At 54.2% G+C, this 18670-nt stretch overlaps 4 protein-coding genes across 4 annotated transcripts; 2 read left to right on the plus strand and 2 right to left on the minus strand.

Moving 5' to 3' along the window:
* Positions 1-49: 49 nt before the first annotated feature.
* Positions 50-989, plus strand: GLRG_09073 (short chain dehydrogenase; the record flags this gene model as incomplete). Its single annotated transcript, XM_008099758.1, has 2 exons — positions 50-104; positions 181-989. The coding sequence occupies 2 exons, from the start codon at positions 50-52 to the stop codon at positions 987-989; spliced, it is 864 nt and encodes a 287-aa protein (XP_008097949.1).
* Positions 990-1686: 697 nt separating this feature from the next.
* Positions 1687-3563, minus strand: GLRG_09074 (uncharacterized protein; the record flags this gene model as incomplete). Its single annotated transcript, XM_008099759.1, has 6 exons — positions 1687-2120; positions 2179-2787; positions 2843-2911; positions 2971-3073; positions 3130-3300; positions 3366-3563. 6 exons carry the CDS (start codon positions 3561-3563, stop codon positions 1687-1689), a joined length of 1584 nt encoding a protein of 527 aa, XP_008097950.1.
* Positions 3564-4929: 1366 nt separating this feature from the next.
* Positions 4930-12670, plus strand: GLRG_09075 (KR domain-containing protein; the record flags this gene model as incomplete). Its single annotated transcript, XM_008099760.1, has 8 exons — positions 4930-5456; positions 5505-5925; positions 5977-6190; positions 6247-6359; positions 6408-6840; positions 6893-7342; positions 7391-10540; positions 10596-12670. 8 exons carry the CDS (start codon positions 4930-4932, stop codon positions 12668-12670), a joined length of 7383 nt encoding a protein of 2460 aa, XP_008097951.1.
* Positions 12671-13856: 1186 nt separating this feature from the next.
* Positions 13857-18124, minus strand: GLRG_09076 (glucose-methanol-choline oxidoreductase; the record flags this gene model as incomplete). The annotated part of the gene is made up of 8 exons (XM_008099761.1): positions 13857-14292; positions 14351-15569; positions 15621-15887; positions 15947-16185; positions 16236-16422; positions 16482-16819; positions 16877-17435; positions 17488-18124. 8 exons carry the CDS (start codon positions 18122-18124, stop codon positions 13857-13859), a joined length of 3882 nt encoding a protein of 1293 aa, XP_008097952.1.
* Positions 18125-18670: the final 546 nt, after the last annotated feature.

The raw sequence follows: 18670 nt of genomic DNA on the forward strand, positions 1-18670 counted from the left end.
CCTCTTACCTCCACCGGGTCTTGAAGGACACTCATAAACCAGTACAGACATGAATCCCGTCAACTCCGAACCGTACACCCTTCCGTCCGATGCGACCTGGCTAAGTTTGTCTCCAGTTTTTAGCTCTGATGGAAATAAAAATATAAAAATCACAAGTTTGACGCTAACCACCCCACCCAGTCACCGGGTGCTCTTCCGGAATCGGCAAAGTCTTGAGCACATTGATCGCCAGCAAGCCCGGGCACCGCCTGATCGCCACGGCCCGGAACCCCACCGATCTCGCGAACCTCCCCGACGACGACAGGGGGAAGAACATCCTGAAGCTGCCCCTTGACGTGACCTCAGCGGCGTCCGTCAACGACGCCTTCGCCGCGGCCGAGGACCACTTCGGCCCGGGCTTCCACCTCGACGTCGTGGTCAACAACGCCGGGTACTCGCTCTCGGGCGACATCGAGTCGGCGACCGAGGAGGAGACGCACCGGGAGCTCGAGACCCTCTTCTTCGGCACGGCGCGCGTGACGACGCGCGCCGTCGAGAACATGCGCCAGTCCGCCGACCGCCGCCGCGGCGGCGTCGTCTTCAACGTCTCGTCCCTCGCCGGCCAGTGCGGCTTTGCCGGCCACGCGTACTACCACGCCGGGAAGTGGGCCGTCGAAGGCTGGACCGAGTCCGTCGCGAGAGAGGTGCATCCACAGTGGAACAAAGAGGCCCCCCCTCCTTCTTTCGAGTGTGTGCATCCCCGGCCTTTGATTGACCCGAGAAACAGTCAACTTTTGCATCCTGGAGCCGAGCGGCGTCAGGACAAATTTCGAAGGGCACAGCAAGGCTCGCACCGTGCCTCATCCGGCATGCCGGGTCGCGTGCTCGAGAAGTATGTCGAGATGGTGATCAAGTCAGGCAGGCTGACGGAGCCGTCGGCCATCGCCGAGGCCATCTACGGCATCGCCAGCCGCGGCGAGCGCGTCCCGTTGCGCGTTCCTCTCGGCTGACCTGCTTGGAACTTCATCAGGCTGAAGTTCGAGGCCGGCCTGGTGGATCTTGGCAAGGTTAAAGAGCTCAGCATGAGTGTCCAGAGGAGCTCGGGTGCGGGTGAATAACAAAAGAGCCTGGCGCCGAGCTATTCAGAGGCGAAAATTCAGTTATCAGTGTATAAGGATCGTAGAACTTGATTGTGCCAGCTCAGCTTGGTATAATTAGCAGTTTGTAGGTGTAGCTTGCAAAACTATACGTTTTGGTCACGACGAATGGCGTGTTATTATGGCTCGTTGCTAAACAGTCTTATGTCCTAATTTCCCTCCCATGTTTCTGTTCATTGTCCCATCCGCTTTTCCATTCATTCTTCTACTCATCCTTCTGTCTACATTTTGTCCCTGATTTCGTTCTTGTTTCCATCCTTGTTTTAACCCCAATAGCCAGGTCCGAATTTCCACTGGATTCTTACATGCAACACTTGATTGACTGAAAAGTCTGACAAAGGGCACTATGTTAGCAAGATCGAGAACTCGGTCAATAGAGGCAAACTCATTCTCCGGCTGGTCGGCATTTGGGAAGAGAGCTTCAACAAGATTGGGGGCTCGCGACTTCTTCGTTGGGGATGGCCGAATCACTTCACCGAGCATTCATCCAGTTCCCAAACGCGACATAACTGCAATCATAACTCTTCTTAATAAATTTACATGGAGCATTTCACAAGCAATCCATGTCCAACTCAACATGCTTGCGCCGACGAACTCTCACTCTCGCCGTGGGATTACTGGCATTAGTAAATCCCAGAACCATCGGCGATACATCGGTAGCGGGCAATGCTTCCCACTCGTACTTGAGCAGCAGATGGCACATGATGATCTTGATCTCGTAAGCGGCAAAGAACCTTCCGGGGCATGCGTGATCCCCGTGTCCAAACGCAAGGTGGTCGGGGCTCGTTACAACCAGCTGCGCATAGTTGGCCTTGCCGGGCTGCTCGGCCATCCTGATAAACCTGTAGGGGTCCCACGTCTCCGGGTCTTGGTGCAGCTCCGGATCTCCCATCCGGTATGTGTCGATGGCGATCCTGTCGCCTATTTTGAGGTTCAAGCCATTCGACAGAGTGAGGGGTTTCTCGACGCGTCTTCGTAATGATGCTGAATTTGTGTCAATTCCACCAGACGATACACCATTGCTGTTCAGGGGCTCACTAACCAACTCCGGGTGGCTTGTGACGTTGAGCCTCTTTCAGTGCACTGTCCAAAAGCTTCATGTTGTGAAGAGATGACTTCTTCAAACCCTCGGAGCGTAAGATATGAAGGACTTCCCCTCTGAGGGGCCCAAAATGCTCCGGATGCAGAGCCAACTGCAGCACGATCTCCGTGACCAAATCAGCGGTCGTATGTATGGCAGCAACAGCGAGCATAAGCTGCAGTATGGCGGGATCGTAGGTCACGCCCCTCGCGGCGGCCTCCTGGTCAGCCCAATCGATCGCATCGTGGAACTCGGGAATTTTCTTGCCGGCTGCAAGAGCGGCCGCTCGAGCCGCACGACGCTTCTCGATGTAGGGCAAGATGATGCGGCGTGCCTCGTCAAAGCTCGCACGTAGTTCTCGACACTTGGGCACGAACCAGTGGAGAACCCGGCGCAGCGGGCGAGGGATCATACGGAGATGTGTTCCCGCAACGAAGAAGTTCACAGTGTACTCCTTCGTCGCTCGCAGCCAGTCCTCATTGCGGCACAGCTCCTCCCCTAAGAACACGCGCGCTGACAATCGAGCAACCGTATCAAGAACGACGGACTTTACTTCCATCTCTCGCCAGTCTGTTTCACACGGGTCAGCGGTTTGAACTTGTTGATCATTGGGTTCGACCTGTACCTTCAGAGTCTCCAAACTTGTCGGCTAGAGCTTGAGCGGCCTCAGCTGAGACGGGCTCAATTATCTGAGCTACTTCTTGTAAGCAACTAGAAACTTTCATACCGGCAGGGTACTGCTGAGAGGCATACCGATGCACTTGGTGAGCTGCTTTCGCACCAAGGTTTGTAGAACTGCATCATCATAGCTGTCTACCGCAGCGCCCTGAAACCCAGGTAAATGTCCGTGGAAGTCCTTCAACACAAGCGTCAGCATCGAGTCCGCCTTCGTCAGTTGTTGTCATCACATACTTCACCAAAGGCTGAGCCGAAGCTGAGTCTTGGATCGTTACGGATCTCATCAGTCTGTTCAACTGGCAAGAACACGATCTCGCCAAGGTCGGTGATCATGCGGTAAGGGCTTTTTGGAAATAGCTTGCGTCCCTTCGCCAGGAGCTCTTTGCTGTTAAATACAAACTCGCGCTAGAAAAAAGATGCAAGATCAGCTTAAATGGTGCCAACGGGCCCGTTAACATGAGAAAGCTTACTTTGGATTCAATGTTAAACAAAGGGAGACCTTTGCTAGGGTTGAGAAGGGGTAGGTGTTTGAGATGTGCTCGTTGAGATGGGAAAGACAAATACAGAGCGGCTACAGCCAATAGTGCAAGGGCAGCAGCCGTGACATTCGGTGGGATGTAAAGTTGATCCCACATGTTCAGTAGCGAGAAAAGAAATGAGGGCGACATGAGCACGGAGGTTCGTCTCTGGGGAGCCTAGGAATGACGCATCAAGAGGGCAATGTGAAATGCTGGAAAATCGACACAACTATTACCATAAGCCATACCGAGATTTAAACCGTCTGCCGTGCCGTTGTTAATATGCCGTGTTTCCTTTCCCACAACGTGGCACCGTGTTCCATGTTTACTTGCATGATCATAAGATCAACGTAACTGTTGGTATTACCACTCGGTACCAAACATCCGACGAACAACGTGCATAGATGTCTACTCTGCCGGGTCTCGCTTGACCCTTGACGTTGCCACGGCTCTGTTTCTGGTGAATACATGGCCCGGCACTTTTCACGAAACTGCCCATAGGTGGGTCAAAGTGAGCCGTTGCACAGGGCTTAGAGCGGTTGACCCATCCATGGATGGATTCCCGAAAATGTCCCATCAGTCAACTTCTGGTCCGATCGAATCTGCGCTATGAATCCGACTGCAGCTGACTGAGTCGCGCAACCCATGATTCTTTAATCCACCAAGAACTAAGCGAACGAAAGCGCCATGGTGAAGCGAATAACCTCTGGGAAGATGTGCAGCCTGGCAGTTAACCATGATTGTGGTAAGATGGTTACTAAGAGCCACTCGGAGCATCCAGCAACATGAATCGCGCTGTTACTCGTTAGTCTTGAATGGCGCCATGCTTCAGCGAGATCTCAAATCCCAAGGCAACGGATCAGTAGATATCGGTCGGTACTCGCCTAAGCCTGGGGCTTTTGTGCAGGTAATCCACCGATGCAACTTCGTTCGGTGAATTTGAGGAGTTCAGCAGACGAGCTAAGCGCTCAACCAACCATGGCTGAAGAATTGACGGGCTCATCGCAGCATGGGTAACGGTCCCTACCGTAGTCCACCACAAGAGTTCACCGCTGTCGGTTCCAACGGTTCACAGATCGCTTGCAACTTTGACGCATCGTCGGCGTTCGTATCACGCATGGCGTGGGCTGACATCTGCCATACTTCGTGAAAGGTCCATAGCTGATACGCAGGCTAGAAGTCTAGAATGTAGACATGGAGAATTTTGAGCTTCAACAGGCGATTCCATGACTCGGCCTCATCGCAGCATTTCGCGGACCCGGTCGCACGATGAAGGGGGAGGTTTGAGCCAGGTTCGACCAGCATCAATCGTGAAGTAGTCATGAAGGGCGCCATCATGATTTGATGTTAAATAAACACCAACGTCGCTTCGGCGAATGCGGTGGCTATTCAAACCATCTCACCTTCATCTCATCTAATTAAGTAATACTGCTCGCATAAACAGACGCTCAACCGTCGAAATATCCAACCTCTTTTTCTGGACTCTTCATCATCACGAGTCACAACCGCCGGCATCATGGGAGAATACATCCAGTCGTCTTCAGAGCCCTTCCTCGTCGCCGTGTGCGGCCTTGGACTTCGTGCTCCCGGTGGCATCCGGAATGCTACTGACTACTGGGACCTCCTTGTGAATGGTAGGGATGCCAGGGGACCGATTCCAGACACCCGCTACAACATTGATGGCTTCAACGACTCTCTTGGCGGTAAGAACACGATCAAGACCAGGTTTGGATACTTCCTCACCGACGATCTCACCCGCATCGACACCTCACTCTTTTCAATGTCTCGCAAGGAGGTTGAGAGGTGTGATCCCCAGCAACGACTTCTCCTCGAGGTTGCCAGAGAGGCTCTCGAAGATGCCGGCGAAACCAAATATCGCGGGGAGCGCATCGGCTGCTACGTTGGCACTTTTGGAGACGATTGGGCGCAGATCGCTGGTAAGGAGACTCAGCATCAAGGTGGACTAGGCTACGTTGCCACTGGAAATGGCGACCTCATGCTCTCGAACCGTGTTTCGTACGAGTACGATCTCAGGGGCCCTAGGTATGTCGAATAGCCCCAGACCCATCCACCACTCGCTGACGACCCTAGTATGACAATCAAGACTGGATGTTCCGCTTCACTCGCTGCGCTTCATGAAGCATTCCGGTCGATTCAAAACGGCGATGCAACCGGTGCTATCATCGGGGGGACCAGCTTGATCATGACCCCAACCACCACCGCTGCCTTTACGTCTGAAGGAATCTTGTCCCCTGATGGTTCATGTAAGTCATTTGATGCCAAGGCTGACGGCTTCGCTCGGGCGGAAGCAATCAACGCCATCTACATCAAGCCTCTTTCATCAGCCATTCGTGACGGCAACGCCATCCGAGCTGTGATCAGAGCAACAGGAGCCAACAGCGACGGCCACAGCCAGGGACTATTCACACCCAACCAGGTAGCTCAGGAGGCCTTGATGCGGAAGGTCTACCGGGATGCCGGCTTGGACCCATCTCAGACTGCTTACGTTGAGGTACCCTCGTCGACCTTGCGCACTCCTACCTGTTGCTGACCTTGGATGTAGTGCCACGGAACCGGAACTGCGACCGGTGACCCGATTGAGACATCAGCGGTAGGCGAGGTCTTTGGCGAGAAGGGCGTCTACATCGGCTCCGTCAAGCCCAACGTGGGTCACTCCGAGGGTGCTTCGGGATTGAACAGCTTGATTAAGGCGGTTCTTGCCCTGGAGCACAAGACCATCCCGCCAAACATCAAGTTCAACGAGCCGAACCCCAAGAGTATGTCGCTTGACCGTTTTGTGATTCTTATAGCTTGGGATTGACTTCCTCTCCAGTACCATTCGCCGAGAAGAAACTTGTTGTTCCTACTCAGCCAACACCCTGGCCAGCTGACCGAGCTGAGCGGATCAGCATCAACTCCTTTGGTATTGGTGGCACAAATGCCCACGTAAGACGATGTCCCTCAACTGGTTTCGATGAAGCTAACAACTTGAAGGTTATCCTCGAGTCCTACGGTAAGGAGAGGCCTGTCGCAAATGGACATGGGACATCTCGCCCCGAGTTGCTGCTTGTGTCCGCGAACACCGCTGCTTCGCTGAAGGAGCAGGTGGAGCGATACCAGGAGTTCATCACTTTGCATCCGGATGTCGTCCAGCGAGACGTCGCCTACACACTGGCAACGAAGCGAGAGGCTCTGCCCCACAGAGCCTTCACCATTGCCCATGGCGAGAATATTATCGAAACGTCAGCTCCTGTGAAAGCGCCCAGCAAAGCCCCCGATGTTTACTTTATCTTCAGTGGACAGGGTGCCCAGTGGCCTGAGATGGCCAAGCAGCTGGTCGCTACTGATCCTCTGTTTGAAGCTGGTCTGAAGAAAATGGATGAAGTTCTCAAGGGCCTTGCACATCCGCCAAGATGGTCTATCATTGGTAAGCAGAAGCCGTTGATATTGAAAGACACACCACTCACACTGCGTTCCAGATGAACTTCTCAAGCCTGCCGCCACGAGTCTAATCGGCACAGCGGAGCTATCTCAACCTCTGTGCACGGCCATCCAACTTGCGCTTGTCAACAGGCTTCGGGAAGCGGGTGTCAAGCCAACCGCAGTCGTCGGACACTCCAGCGGTGAGATCGCAGCTGCATACGCCGCAGGTGCCATCACTCTGGAAGCAGCCATCATCTGCGCATACTACCGCGGTTATGTCACCAAGCAACAGACACTTGCTGGCGCCATGGCTGCTGTTGGTTTGGGCCCAGAGGGTGTTTCCAAATTCCTCGCCGATGGCGTCGTCGTGGCATGCGAGAACAGCCCTCAAAGCAGCACCATCTCTGGTGATAAGGAGAAGGTCATGGAGGTCGTCTCACGAATCAAGGCTGAAATGCCTGACGTGCTGGCTCGTCCCTTGAAGGTTGACATGGCATACCACTCACGTATGTATCCTCCAACTCTGAAGAAACGTAGTACTAACAGGTTTCCAGATCACATGGCTGCTCTGGGGAAGACTTATACCGCACTTCTGGAGGCTGAACTTCAGAACATTGGAGCATGGTCCAGATGTGCTACTTCATTGTTCTTCTCGAGCGTGGAAGGCCAGGTGCTAGAACAGGACTTTTGTTTCAGTCCCGAATATTGGCGAACCAACCTGGTTTCTCCGGTCCGGTTTTCCACGGCGGTCTCCCACCTCATCGAAAGCCAAGGTGATGGCTTCTTCTTGGAAATCGGCCCCCATTCAGCGCTCGCCGGACCACTGCGACAGATTTGCTCCCAAGCCTCTCGTCCATGCAACTATGCATCTTGTCTCATCAGAGGAGATGATGGCGTCAAGACGTTACTCTCCTGCTACGGCAGGCTCTTCCAAGAAGGCGTCCAACTCAACCTCGGCGCCCTCTACTCCGGTGGCAAGACTCTCAACGATCTACCCACCTATGCATTTGACCACATTCTCTCATTGTGGTATGAAAGCAGAGTCTCCCAGGCATGGCGACAGCGCAAGTATCCTCACCATGCCCTCCTGGGAGCCCGTGTTCCCGAGTCGCCTGACACTGCGCCCCAGTGGCGCAACATTCTGTCTCTGGAAGACGAGCCATGGATCGTTGACCACAAGGTCAAACAAGACATCGTATATCCCTTTGCCGGCTACGTTGCAATCGCTGGTGAAGCAGTCCGCCAGATGACTGGGGTCAATGCGGGCTACAGCATCAGGCACACTGTAGCTCATTCGGCCCTGGTTTTGAACCACGAGAAGGCAGCTGAGTTGATGACGACTTTGCGCCGCCACCGTCTGACGGACTCCGATCACTCAGAGTGGTTCGAGTTTACCATTGCATCGTACAGCGGAGCCACCTGGACGAAGCATTGCGAAGGACAGGTCAAGGTTCTTTATGATGAACTCCCAAGCACTCTTGTCCGCAAAGATTACCCCCGCAAGGTGGTCTCTTCCCGGTTCTACGATTACATGGGAGAGGTCGGCATCAACTTTGGTCCCGAGTTCCGCCGCCTGGAGAATGTCACGTCATCAACCACCGAGGCTCTTGCTTCGGCGGATATCATTGTGCCCGACGAAGAGATGAGAAAGCCGTATGTGATGCATCCGGTGGCCATCGATGCTTGTTTCCAGCTCCTGATACTCTCCTACGCCAAGGGTCTCGGACGCAACGTCACGCAGTTGTCGGTCCCGACTCTCGTCGGAAGTCTGGATATCCGCCGTGGCGAGGGCTCGTTGACCGCGAGGGCATGGGGAGCTTCCGCCACCGAGTCAGAAGGAGTTGAGTGCGCTTCCGACGGAAAGACAGCCCTGCGCCTCAGCGGCTTCAAGCTCACTGCTCTTGAGGAGTGCGACGACGCTGACCATGATGAGTACGCGGCCGCCAGACTCGAATGGCTTCCGGACTTTGACTTCGTTGACGTCGCCCCTCTGTTTAAGCCACCGCCTTCCGATCGCGAAGAGGCTCGAATGATCGAGGCACTGACCCTGCTCTGTATCATCGAGAGTTGCGAGAGGCTTCGCGGACTGAGCCCCACACAACCTCACTTTGCGAAGCTGAGAGACTGGATCGAAAGGGAGGTTCACGGGGCGAGGGAGGGAGGGAACGTGCTGGTCCCAGACTCTGCGAAGTACCTGGAGCTCACCCGTGAAGAGCGCCGCGCCAAGTTGGAAGATCTTCACAGGAGACTCTTGAACGGCAACAAGTCCGGCCTTGTCGAAGGTCTCAAGCGTGTCGTCGACAACACCGAGCGCATCTTCAAGGGCGAAGCCGAGACCATTGACATATTGATGGAGGGCGGCGTTCTAGCTGAGCTGTACAATGCTGTCAGCTTTGGCTACAGTGACTTCGTCAAGCTGATGTCCAGCACCAAGCCGAAGCTTCGCATTCTGGAAGTCGGCGCTGGCACCGGTGGTACGACAGAGCTCATCTTGCGCGACCTCATGCACGAGGGTGGGCTTCCCCGGTATTCCAGCTATACTTTCACCGACGTTTCCGCAGGCTTCTTCCCGCAAGCCAAGGAGCGCTTCGCATATGCTCCAAACATGGAGTACAAGGTGTTCGACATCTCCAAGGACCCTCTCGAGCAGGGCTTTGTTGAGTCTTCTTACGATGTCATCTTCGCGGCCAACGTCGTCCACGCGACACCATCGCTGAAAGACACCTTGAGCAACCTAAGCAAGGTCCTCAAGCCGGGCGGTGCTCTCGTTCTGACCGAGATCTGCACTGAGCTCCGCTCTCCGACGTACATCTTTGGCAACTTCGTCGGGTGGTGGCTCGGTGAGGATGATGGTCGTCTGTATGCCCCTTACGTCCCTCCTTCGCGTTGGCACGACGAGCTTCTCGCTTCTGGCTTCACCGGTGTCGAGACGGCCGTCTATGATGAAGATGCGCCGTATATGTGCTGCACCACCATCATGTCAAGGAAATGCCGAGATTTGCCTCCGCGAACAACATCGGTAACTCTGGTTACTACTGATGCTGAAGGTGATGTCGCACGGTCGCTTTCTAGTTCCTTGAAGGACGCCGGATTCTCAGTCACCCGTATCGGCCTTGGCGACCCCCTCCCCAAGGACCAAGACATCATCTCCTGCGTCGACATCGAGAGAAACCTCTTTGAAAACATCAACCAAGACGACTTCTACTCCTTCCGAGACCTAATCCGCGGACAAGGCGTTGACCAGAATCTTCTCTGGCTCACGAACCCCGTCCAGGTCAAGTGCAAGGATCCTCGCTCGGCGCAAACCATCGGTGCTGCCAGAACCATCCGCACCGAGCTGGCTGTTCCCTTCCATACGTTGGAGATCAGCAAAGATGAGCCCCAATTCAACGATCTCGTCCTGAAGGTTTTCGGGAAGATTCGCCGCGAGGAGGATGATGATAATCTGGTGTCCGACAAGGAATTCGTCGTCGACAATGGCACGATCTGCATCGGCAGGTACCATCCGTTCTCGCTACAGGAGGAGTTGTCGCAGCGGAGCATCGCTGGCCAAGAGACCATCCATTCTCTGCAGATTGGCAAGATTGGCAGCATTGAGTCTCTGTCCTGGGCTGAGCAAGCATTGCCTCAGTCCATCCCCGCCGACACCATCGAAGTCGAGCCCAAGTCCATCGGTCTCAACTTGAAGGATGTTCTCACGGCCAGTACGTGTACCCTTACCCGTTTCTCGTTTCCATTTACTAACTTTATGTTTCTTAGTGGGTGTCATAAACCCTGTTGGCAGCGTCCAGATGGAGCTCGGCATTGAACTCGGCGGAGTCGTCACTCGCGTCGGCTCAGACGTGAACGAGTTCAAAGTCGGCGATCGCGTCTTCGCCTTTGCACCCGAGGGGTGTCTGGCCACCAAGGCCGTTCTCCAACGCTACCACGCCGCCAAGCTTCCTGACAACCTCAGCTTCCAAGACGCAGCAGGTGTTCCGGTTGTGTTCGCGACCGTGATCCATGGCCTCATCAACATCAGCCACCTCCAGAAAGATCAGTCGGTCCTGATTCACGCTGGATGTGGTGGTGTCGGTCTATCTGCCATCCAGATCTGCCGCATGATCGGAGCAGAGATCTTCGTTACAGTTGGAAGTCCCGATAAGGTTGAGTACCTCGTGAGCACCTACGGTATCCCGCGCAACCGCATCTTCAACTCCCGAGACGAGTCCTTCTTGGACGGCGTCATGAGAGAGACTGGCGGTCGCGGTGTCGACCTCGTGCTCAACTCTCTGACGGGGCCACTGCTTCATGCTTCATGGAAGTGCGTCGCAGAATTCGGCACAATGATCGAGATTGGAAAGCGTGATCTTCTAGGCTACGGCAAGCTAGATCTCAACCCCTTCATCGGCAGCCGGCAGTATGTCGGCTTTGACGGCGTGCAGTTTGCCAGAAAGAGACCTAGGTACTTCCGCCAGCTGTTGGAACAGTTCCTCGGCTATTGGGAGCAAGGACATATCCGTCCCATTCCCGAGCAGACTCACTTCCATGCAAGTGATATTGTCAATGCATTCCGTCACTTGCAGCATGGCAGCCACATTGGCAAGGTCATCGTGTCGATGGACGACCTCTCTGCTCAGGTCGATACCAAGCCGCTTGCAAAGTCGATCAAGTTCGACCCGGAGGCTACCTATCTCTTGACGGGAGGTCTCGGAGGTCTGGGCAAGTCCATGTCAACATGGTTGGTTGAGCACGGCGCCCGCCATTTGACAATCATTTCCCGGAGTGCGGGCGTCAGCGATGAGAGCAAGACTGCCATAGAGGAGATTGAGTCTCTGGGGGCCAAGGTTGTAACGGTTGCTGGTGGAGTTGAAAACATGGAGGATGTGAAGGCTGCTGTCAGCGCATCATCCAAGCCGATCAAGGGCGTGTTCCATCTGGCAATGGTGTTGAGAGACAGTCCGATGGTCGAAATGACTTGGGAACAATGGGACCAAGTGGCAAAGCCAAAGGTCACCGGCGCTTGGAACCTGCACCACGCGCTCGAGAGCCAGCCTTTGGACTTCTTCTGGCTTGCCAGCTCCGTCGTCACCGTCGTCGACCAGCCGGGTCAAGGCAACTACAGCGCCGCAAGCACATACCTTGAAGCCTTCACCCAGTACCGTCTCGGGCTCGGCCTGCCGACTGCCATCTTGAACATCTGCCCCATCAAGGGCGTAGGCTTCGTCGCTGAAAGTGCCGTTGCCCAGCGCAACACCAAAGCTCAGGGCATCTACTTCCTCGGCGAGAAGGAGTACCTTGATTACGTGGAACACTCCATCCTTGCCGCCAAGGGAAACCTGGCTGCGTATGAGGCGAGCCCGTCGAGCCGCCCGCCCAAGGCCTGGAAGAACGAGAGCCAGGTTGTGATGGGTCTTCGATCCGAACTTCATCTGGAGGATCCCAACAACCGCTGCAACTGGCGACGCGACCGCCGCATGGGTGCCTATCACAACATCCGCAACAGGCAGGCCGACGAGTCGGGCGGTGATTCTAGTGCTCTCAAGACATTCTTGAACCAAGCCTCGGAGACCCCGGATCTTCTTTCAGACAAAGCGAACATCGAATTCCTGGCGCAGGAGATTGGTGCAAAGGTGTACGACTTTATGCTCAAGCCTGGCGAAGATGTCGACACGAGCTTGAGTTTGGCGCAGATTGGCCTTGATTCGCTGATGGCGACTGAGCTGAGGCGGTGGTTTAGACAGCTGCTGGGCTTGCAGGTGAGCGTGCTAGAGATCATGGCGTCGGGGTCTTTATTCCAACTAGCAGAAACGGCTTCCACAGCATTGAAGAACAAGGCGTTGGGTTCATCATGAAATAATGGGAAGAAGATAGAGTAGTCGACGTTGTAACCAGCATTATGAGTTAGGCTCTTTCTTGCGAACTCGTCCTGATTACCTGCAATGTGTACGTTCGAACCGGTAAAGCACCTCCACTTGTCCATGCTTTGAAGGCGAGACTGCCCAGAGGTCGGATGAGACCTTGCAAGCCAGACTCATTGCGCGCAGCAACAAAGGCCAATATCGGCGCATACGCCCAACGTCCCTATTCCTCTCCTTCGTTCATCCTGCACACCAGACCATACACAGCCGGAATCGCACTTACCGCGATCAAGGTCGCACCCAAAGAACTCTTAGTACCAAAGAGTGTGGTAGCGAAGAGCGCTCCACCCATGAAGATGTCGCGCACCCCGTAGATGACCATGACGCGGTCAAGGAGTCCTCAAGAGTACGGGTCATCTGGATACTCCCATTGGAAGAAATACAAAGCAGACTCGGGCCTGGCTATGGCGCTGATACCGAAGGCAACGTAGATGGCACTGTAGAATCATGGTTGATATTGTGATCCACTTCATATCTCATCATCTGTTGATAAGGCCTACGGTGATTAGGCAGATGGTTGTATAGTGGTCTCCCTCTTTGTATGTGATTGTTCCTAGTTAAAGTTAGCTAGTAAGATCTATGTTGTCTATAAGGTCTAGGAGTTTAGTTACTTTGCAGTCTACTGTATGGATATCACTACATCCTTATACCTTATAGTAGAGGTTAAATAAAAAGTTTTGCTAGGGTTTAGGCGCTTAATTACAAAAATGTGTTCTCAGTCACCAAAAGTCTAATTTCAGTAGACGCAGCGACAGAGCACGTGGCAACCGATATTACGGACCCTTGAGCGAGCCGACGTTACGGACCAGCCGGTTGGTGCATAGGAGCTTGGGAGGACTGTCGCAGGTATGAAAAGTCTACAGAGCAAACCCGTCTGTTTGGGACCCTTTGCTTTTTGCCATGTCTCAGTCTGCTCACATCTCGCCACCAACGTGCCATAACATTTTGTTGGTGTATCTTGTTTTATTAGGATATCTAGGCGAAACCTCTGTTGTACAAATGAGTTCTTTCATATTAGGTTAGCTGCTAGAAGCATTCTTTTTAGGGGGGTGGATATCACAAAGGAAATAGCAATAACGTCTCGGAACAACATCCTTTCCGGGTGTGGGGGGTCTTTTCCTTAATATTGGCCAGCAACCTTCTTCAGTTCCTGGTGGTGGTGGTTCTTGGTTTCGACTTTCTTGATGTGGTGCAGGACGCGGGGGAACACATCCTTGTGAGCAGTAGGGCTCATCCACGCATCCAAGTGGCCGCGGTCCGGGAACACCTGCCTCTCGTAGCATACCCCGCCGTTGGCCTCGCTGAGAGTGGTGAACGAGGTATCGGTGTTATCGGGGGCGTATACGTCGTTCTCGGTTCCGGAGAAGAAGAAGATGTCCAGGCCCTTGAGGCGGGCAATGTTCTGGGGCGTAACGAGGTTCTCGTTCTGAGAGTCCGTCGCAATTCCGTGGGTACCCTGGTACATGAGGTGGTTCAGGCTGGCCATCGAGGTGCCTCCCAAGAAGTTCTCCAGCTGGGAGTGAGTGGCCTCATTGAGACCCTTGTGTGACCAAAGACTGTATGGTTTATTGTCAGCGATTGGAATGGCGATCAAAGTGCATCTGGACAACTTACCGGCCAAATACAAGAGAGCTGCGATGGCAGACAACCGAGTTGCAAATCTCATTGCGGTGGCCGACCGGGTAAAATCGCAGGACTTGGTTGAGAGCCTGCTGGATGTAGCCGTCGTTGGGAGTGCTGGAACAGTCGAACCACTTGCCTTGAACCAGGTTGTAGATGTTGGCCATGGAGATAGGGAGGCTGGCCTTCATGGTGTTGACCTTGGCGAACCTGGGGTTCATGAAAACCTGCGACGCTGTGACACCGCTGAGCCATTGGCGTGGGATTGTGCCGTCGAGGAGGCCGGAAGCCAGGGCAACGGATCCCGCGCAGTGGGCCACCACGTAGGTCATGTGAGACGGGCCGGAGCCGTCCATCTTGTCGATGATGGTATGTCTCTTGCGGATCTCCTTCAGCGCCGCGTGGATATCGCGGCGAGCGTCGTACGTGGTCCAGTTCTGTTGTGCCACCACGGTCTTGCCCACCCGGTGCACCATCGAGTAAACACGGTAGCCCTTCTCACGGAAGTACTTGACTGCGTTCTCCTTGATGGTTGGCAGGGCGAAGATCTGATGGTCGACAGCGGCACCGGGGATAAAGAGCACAATCGGGGCATTGTCTGACTGCTGCCCGCCATTGCCTTGCGGCTCCCACATGTACAACTTCGTCCTGACGCGGTCGTTGGCCACGACGGTGCATTCCTCCGACCACGGCGTTGGGTTCTCGTAGCTATGGAAAGGAAGAGAAGGCCACATCTGCGGGATGAACGGTGTGAGGAATGCGCTAGCCGCCTTGGCAGTGAAGTACCCCAAGAAGTTGGCGGTCGATGTGACCTTGGCGTAAAGGCTCGAACCGGTCGCCTCCATGGTGGTGCACTCCTGGAGGAAAGCACTCGGCCGAATGTGAATGACGCCCTTGCCCCGGACCTCGCTTGGGATGGACTGGTCGTGTTCGTCGACCTCGGTGATGGTGCAGTACAGAGTTGTAGTCGCCTTCCAGAGGTTCCAAGGGTTGAAGACCACGTCCGAGTTGACCACCTTGTATCCGTTGAAGTGCAACTTCTTGCCGTCTTTCTGAGACACAAGGAAGTTGTAGGTGAGGTTCATGGTGTCCGGAGACCTGGGATCGTCGTTGAATAACTGGAACTTGCCCCCCTGCACCATGCAGGTTCCGCCAAGAGCTGGACAGGTAAAAGTCCCAGTGAGATTGGCCTCGTGTTCTTTGTCGTTGACCACTAACAACACAGTCAGAATGCATGTATATCGCTGCGGGGGCCAGCGCTTACGGTTATGTGTGTTCCACGATCGGGCGCTGAGGAAGAACCTGGCGTATTCGCCCCGGCTCCTGGCAGTCTCAGTGGCCCTCTCGAAGTCGAGTGACTTCGAATCGGATCCAAAATGAATCCATCCGTCCATCATTTCCGAGAAGGCGATGCCAGGGGTCTTGTCATCCCGTGCAGTCTTGATGATCTCCTTGACTTTGGCCACTTGGAGGCTATCATCATCGCCCTCGAACTGATTGTGCGCCGGCTCAGCGAAGAGGTTCAGAGAGCCTAATGGCCATTAGTATTTGGCAACAATCCATAAAGCATCCTCACTAGGGATGGCCTACCGTTCTTCTCTTCCAAATTGATCTCGATTCCGAACTCCTCGGCAACCATCTCGACAGACCTTTCAGCAAGGGCGGTGATGGTCGCGAACGGGTTGACTCCGAGAGCAGCAGGGACGATGGTGCCGTCACAAACAACCAGTCCCTTGTGCACTTTGTCAGTGTTGTCGACGAAGAGCTGGCCCTTATCGTTGACACCGCCGCTAGCACCTGTGCCGTCGGCGCTGATACGAGCGCCACCGCTGTATGTGTGTCAGATACATTGCATAACTCAACGACCAAGAATACTCACATTGCGTGAACAGTAATCTCCTTCTCTCCAAAAGCGGCGTAGAAAGGGCTGTCAACGTAGGTGCCCCCAATCAGGTTGGTAAGCTTGGCCAAGTAGCCCGCAAGCTTCTTGGCTCTGTGAGACTTGCCAACGCCGGAATAGTTTATCATAGGTCGATCATTGTGCAGTTGCATAGTTGCTTGGCTGCCTAGAAGAAGTTTTGGTCAGAAGCGCTCAGAATGCGCGGCAGAATTAATCAAGACTTACTGTCATGGGACATAATCAGGTAACACTGAGTCTTTTCAGTACTGCCTTTGGGGTAATAGGGTCCAAATACCCGGCTACCGGCGGCCGCAGCCACGTGGTCAATGGCTCCCTTGATGGAGATGTTATGAGGAAACACCTTTCCAGGAAGGAGAGTAAGCATTCTCTGGTAAAAGGGGGCCAAGGCTGCGGGAATGGCGCCCTCCTCAATCACAAAACCATCCAGGGGGTTGTCCAGACCGTGACGACAGTCGATCACGCCCGTGATGCAAGGACCAACCGGACGATTTGGCGGGGGATCCGGGCGGCCCATGCCGTTGATGTACTCGCTGGTGTTGTATCTGAACCGATTAGCTTGTGCGAAGGAGTCTTGAAGTGCGGAGTGCAAGGTGGCCTACCCGAACGCCAAAATGTCACCGTTGCCGCTCATCCCATGACCAACGTCTTCGCTCATGTTGAGTCCAAACTTCTTGCTGCGAAGAAGAATCTCTGTGGTGCCAATACTGCCAGCCCCGAAGAAGACCAGCTCCTTAGCATGGACCCACATGAGGTCCTCGTGGAAGATGCCCTTGAAGTTGGCACGCTTGCCTCCGTGCCAGGCAAAGTGCACGATGTATCCACCCCGTTCCTTGGGGGCCTCGGTGACATAGCGAACCTCGCACTGGCAGAACATCTCAGCCCCCCAGTTCCAGGCATCACTGAGGTAGTTGACTAGGGTCGTGGATTTACTGCCGTCGTTGAGACCGGTAGTGTCTTGGCCAGAAAGGGTGGACGCGCGCATGTAAACACCGGTGCTGTTTTCTCCGTCCTCAAACCGAGTAGTCTGGGGCACGCGGTAAAACTTGTCCCCCCAGCCCATGAGGTTGGCCTGCTTCTCGAGAGTCTCGAGCTTGTGAAGCTTCGGGAAGTCCTTGGGGTACCTCTCAGGCTCCAACACATCTGCAGCCCTTTCGTAATCTGTGAGGGAACTTGTTAGTCTAAATTTGAGAACATTGATGGCGTAACCTACACTTTCTGAAGTTCTCGGCACCCCTCAGCTTATCGGGCCAGATGGGAAGGTCAAGAACTCCGTTGTCGGCTTCCAGGAAAACGTTGGCATTGAGCAAGCTTGTACCACCAAGACCGTTGCCGACGAAGGCGTTCTGTCCGTCACCGACGATGAGATGGTACAGTCCAGTCGGGTCTCCCTGTGTTCCGTACTTGCCCAAGCGGCCCATGATACCATCCGTAGTGGCATTTGAAGAGTGAAGTTCTCCCATGGCTTGCAGGATATTCGACGGGAATTCTCCCGGCCACTTCTCCTTACCGCGCTCGAGGAGGCAAACCTTCTTGTTGCCTCTGGCCATGCGACTGGCAGCGACAGCACCGCCGTAGCCCGATCCGATGACAACGGCATCGTATGACGGGCGGATCAGCTCAACGGGGCGAGAAATGCGAGGGTAGGTGCCTGTGACAGGGTCGAACATCCCGTCACTCTTGTCGTAACCTTCGTATGGCTCCGTCGTCGAACCTCCATACGGAGTTTCGAATGAGTCTTGATAGGTGCGGGGAGCTCCTCTATAACCGTTGGCTTCGCCGTTAGCGCCGTTGGCGCCACTGGTCTTGGTCTGGCCATTGCCGTTGACCTCCCCGTTGTACTCAGCCATGGTCAGTTAGGAAAGGGTAAGCTTCCCGAGGTAAAAGATAAAAAGACGTGGGAGCCTTCGAATATCACCCCAGTAAAGAGGTCTTGCGGATAGGGAAAAAGCTCTTGACACAGGTTCAGAATGACATGGGTTACCTGGGGCTTTTATAACAGCAATCCACTACTCACTTGTAAGTCCCAGGATTCAACCAGATTGGCAGATAGAATTTGCATTCTCTCTATGAAGACGTTGTGCTGTCCAGTCTCCATTGAGGTAAGACCAAATACTTTATCACATGCTCGTGAAGAATACCATTCGAATGATGGGGGAAATTGCGGATTCTTTGCATCACCGGATGCGGAGGTTTCGGTTGAGCATTAGCCCCTGAATGCTCGCAGCTGTTTTGGAGTTTGTTAATGCACAAATTAGGTTGGGGTCTCGAGGATCAAATCTCTAACCCGGCAATATGAACCATTTTCTTGAAGATGAACGCTGCTGTCTCGCATGGCTCGTCAGATGCATGTTGCTGCAAGACAGTCCCGTCCTGCCTTGAATGTATGTTAAGAT

The sequence above is a fragment of the Colletotrichum graminicola genome (genome assembly GCF_000149035.1).
Source record: "Colletotrichum graminicola M1.001 genomic scaffold supercont1.45, whole genome shotgun sequence".
NCBI lineage: Eukaryota > Fungi > Ascomycota > Sordariomycetes > Glomerellales > Glomerellaceae > Colletotrichum > Colletotrichum graminicola.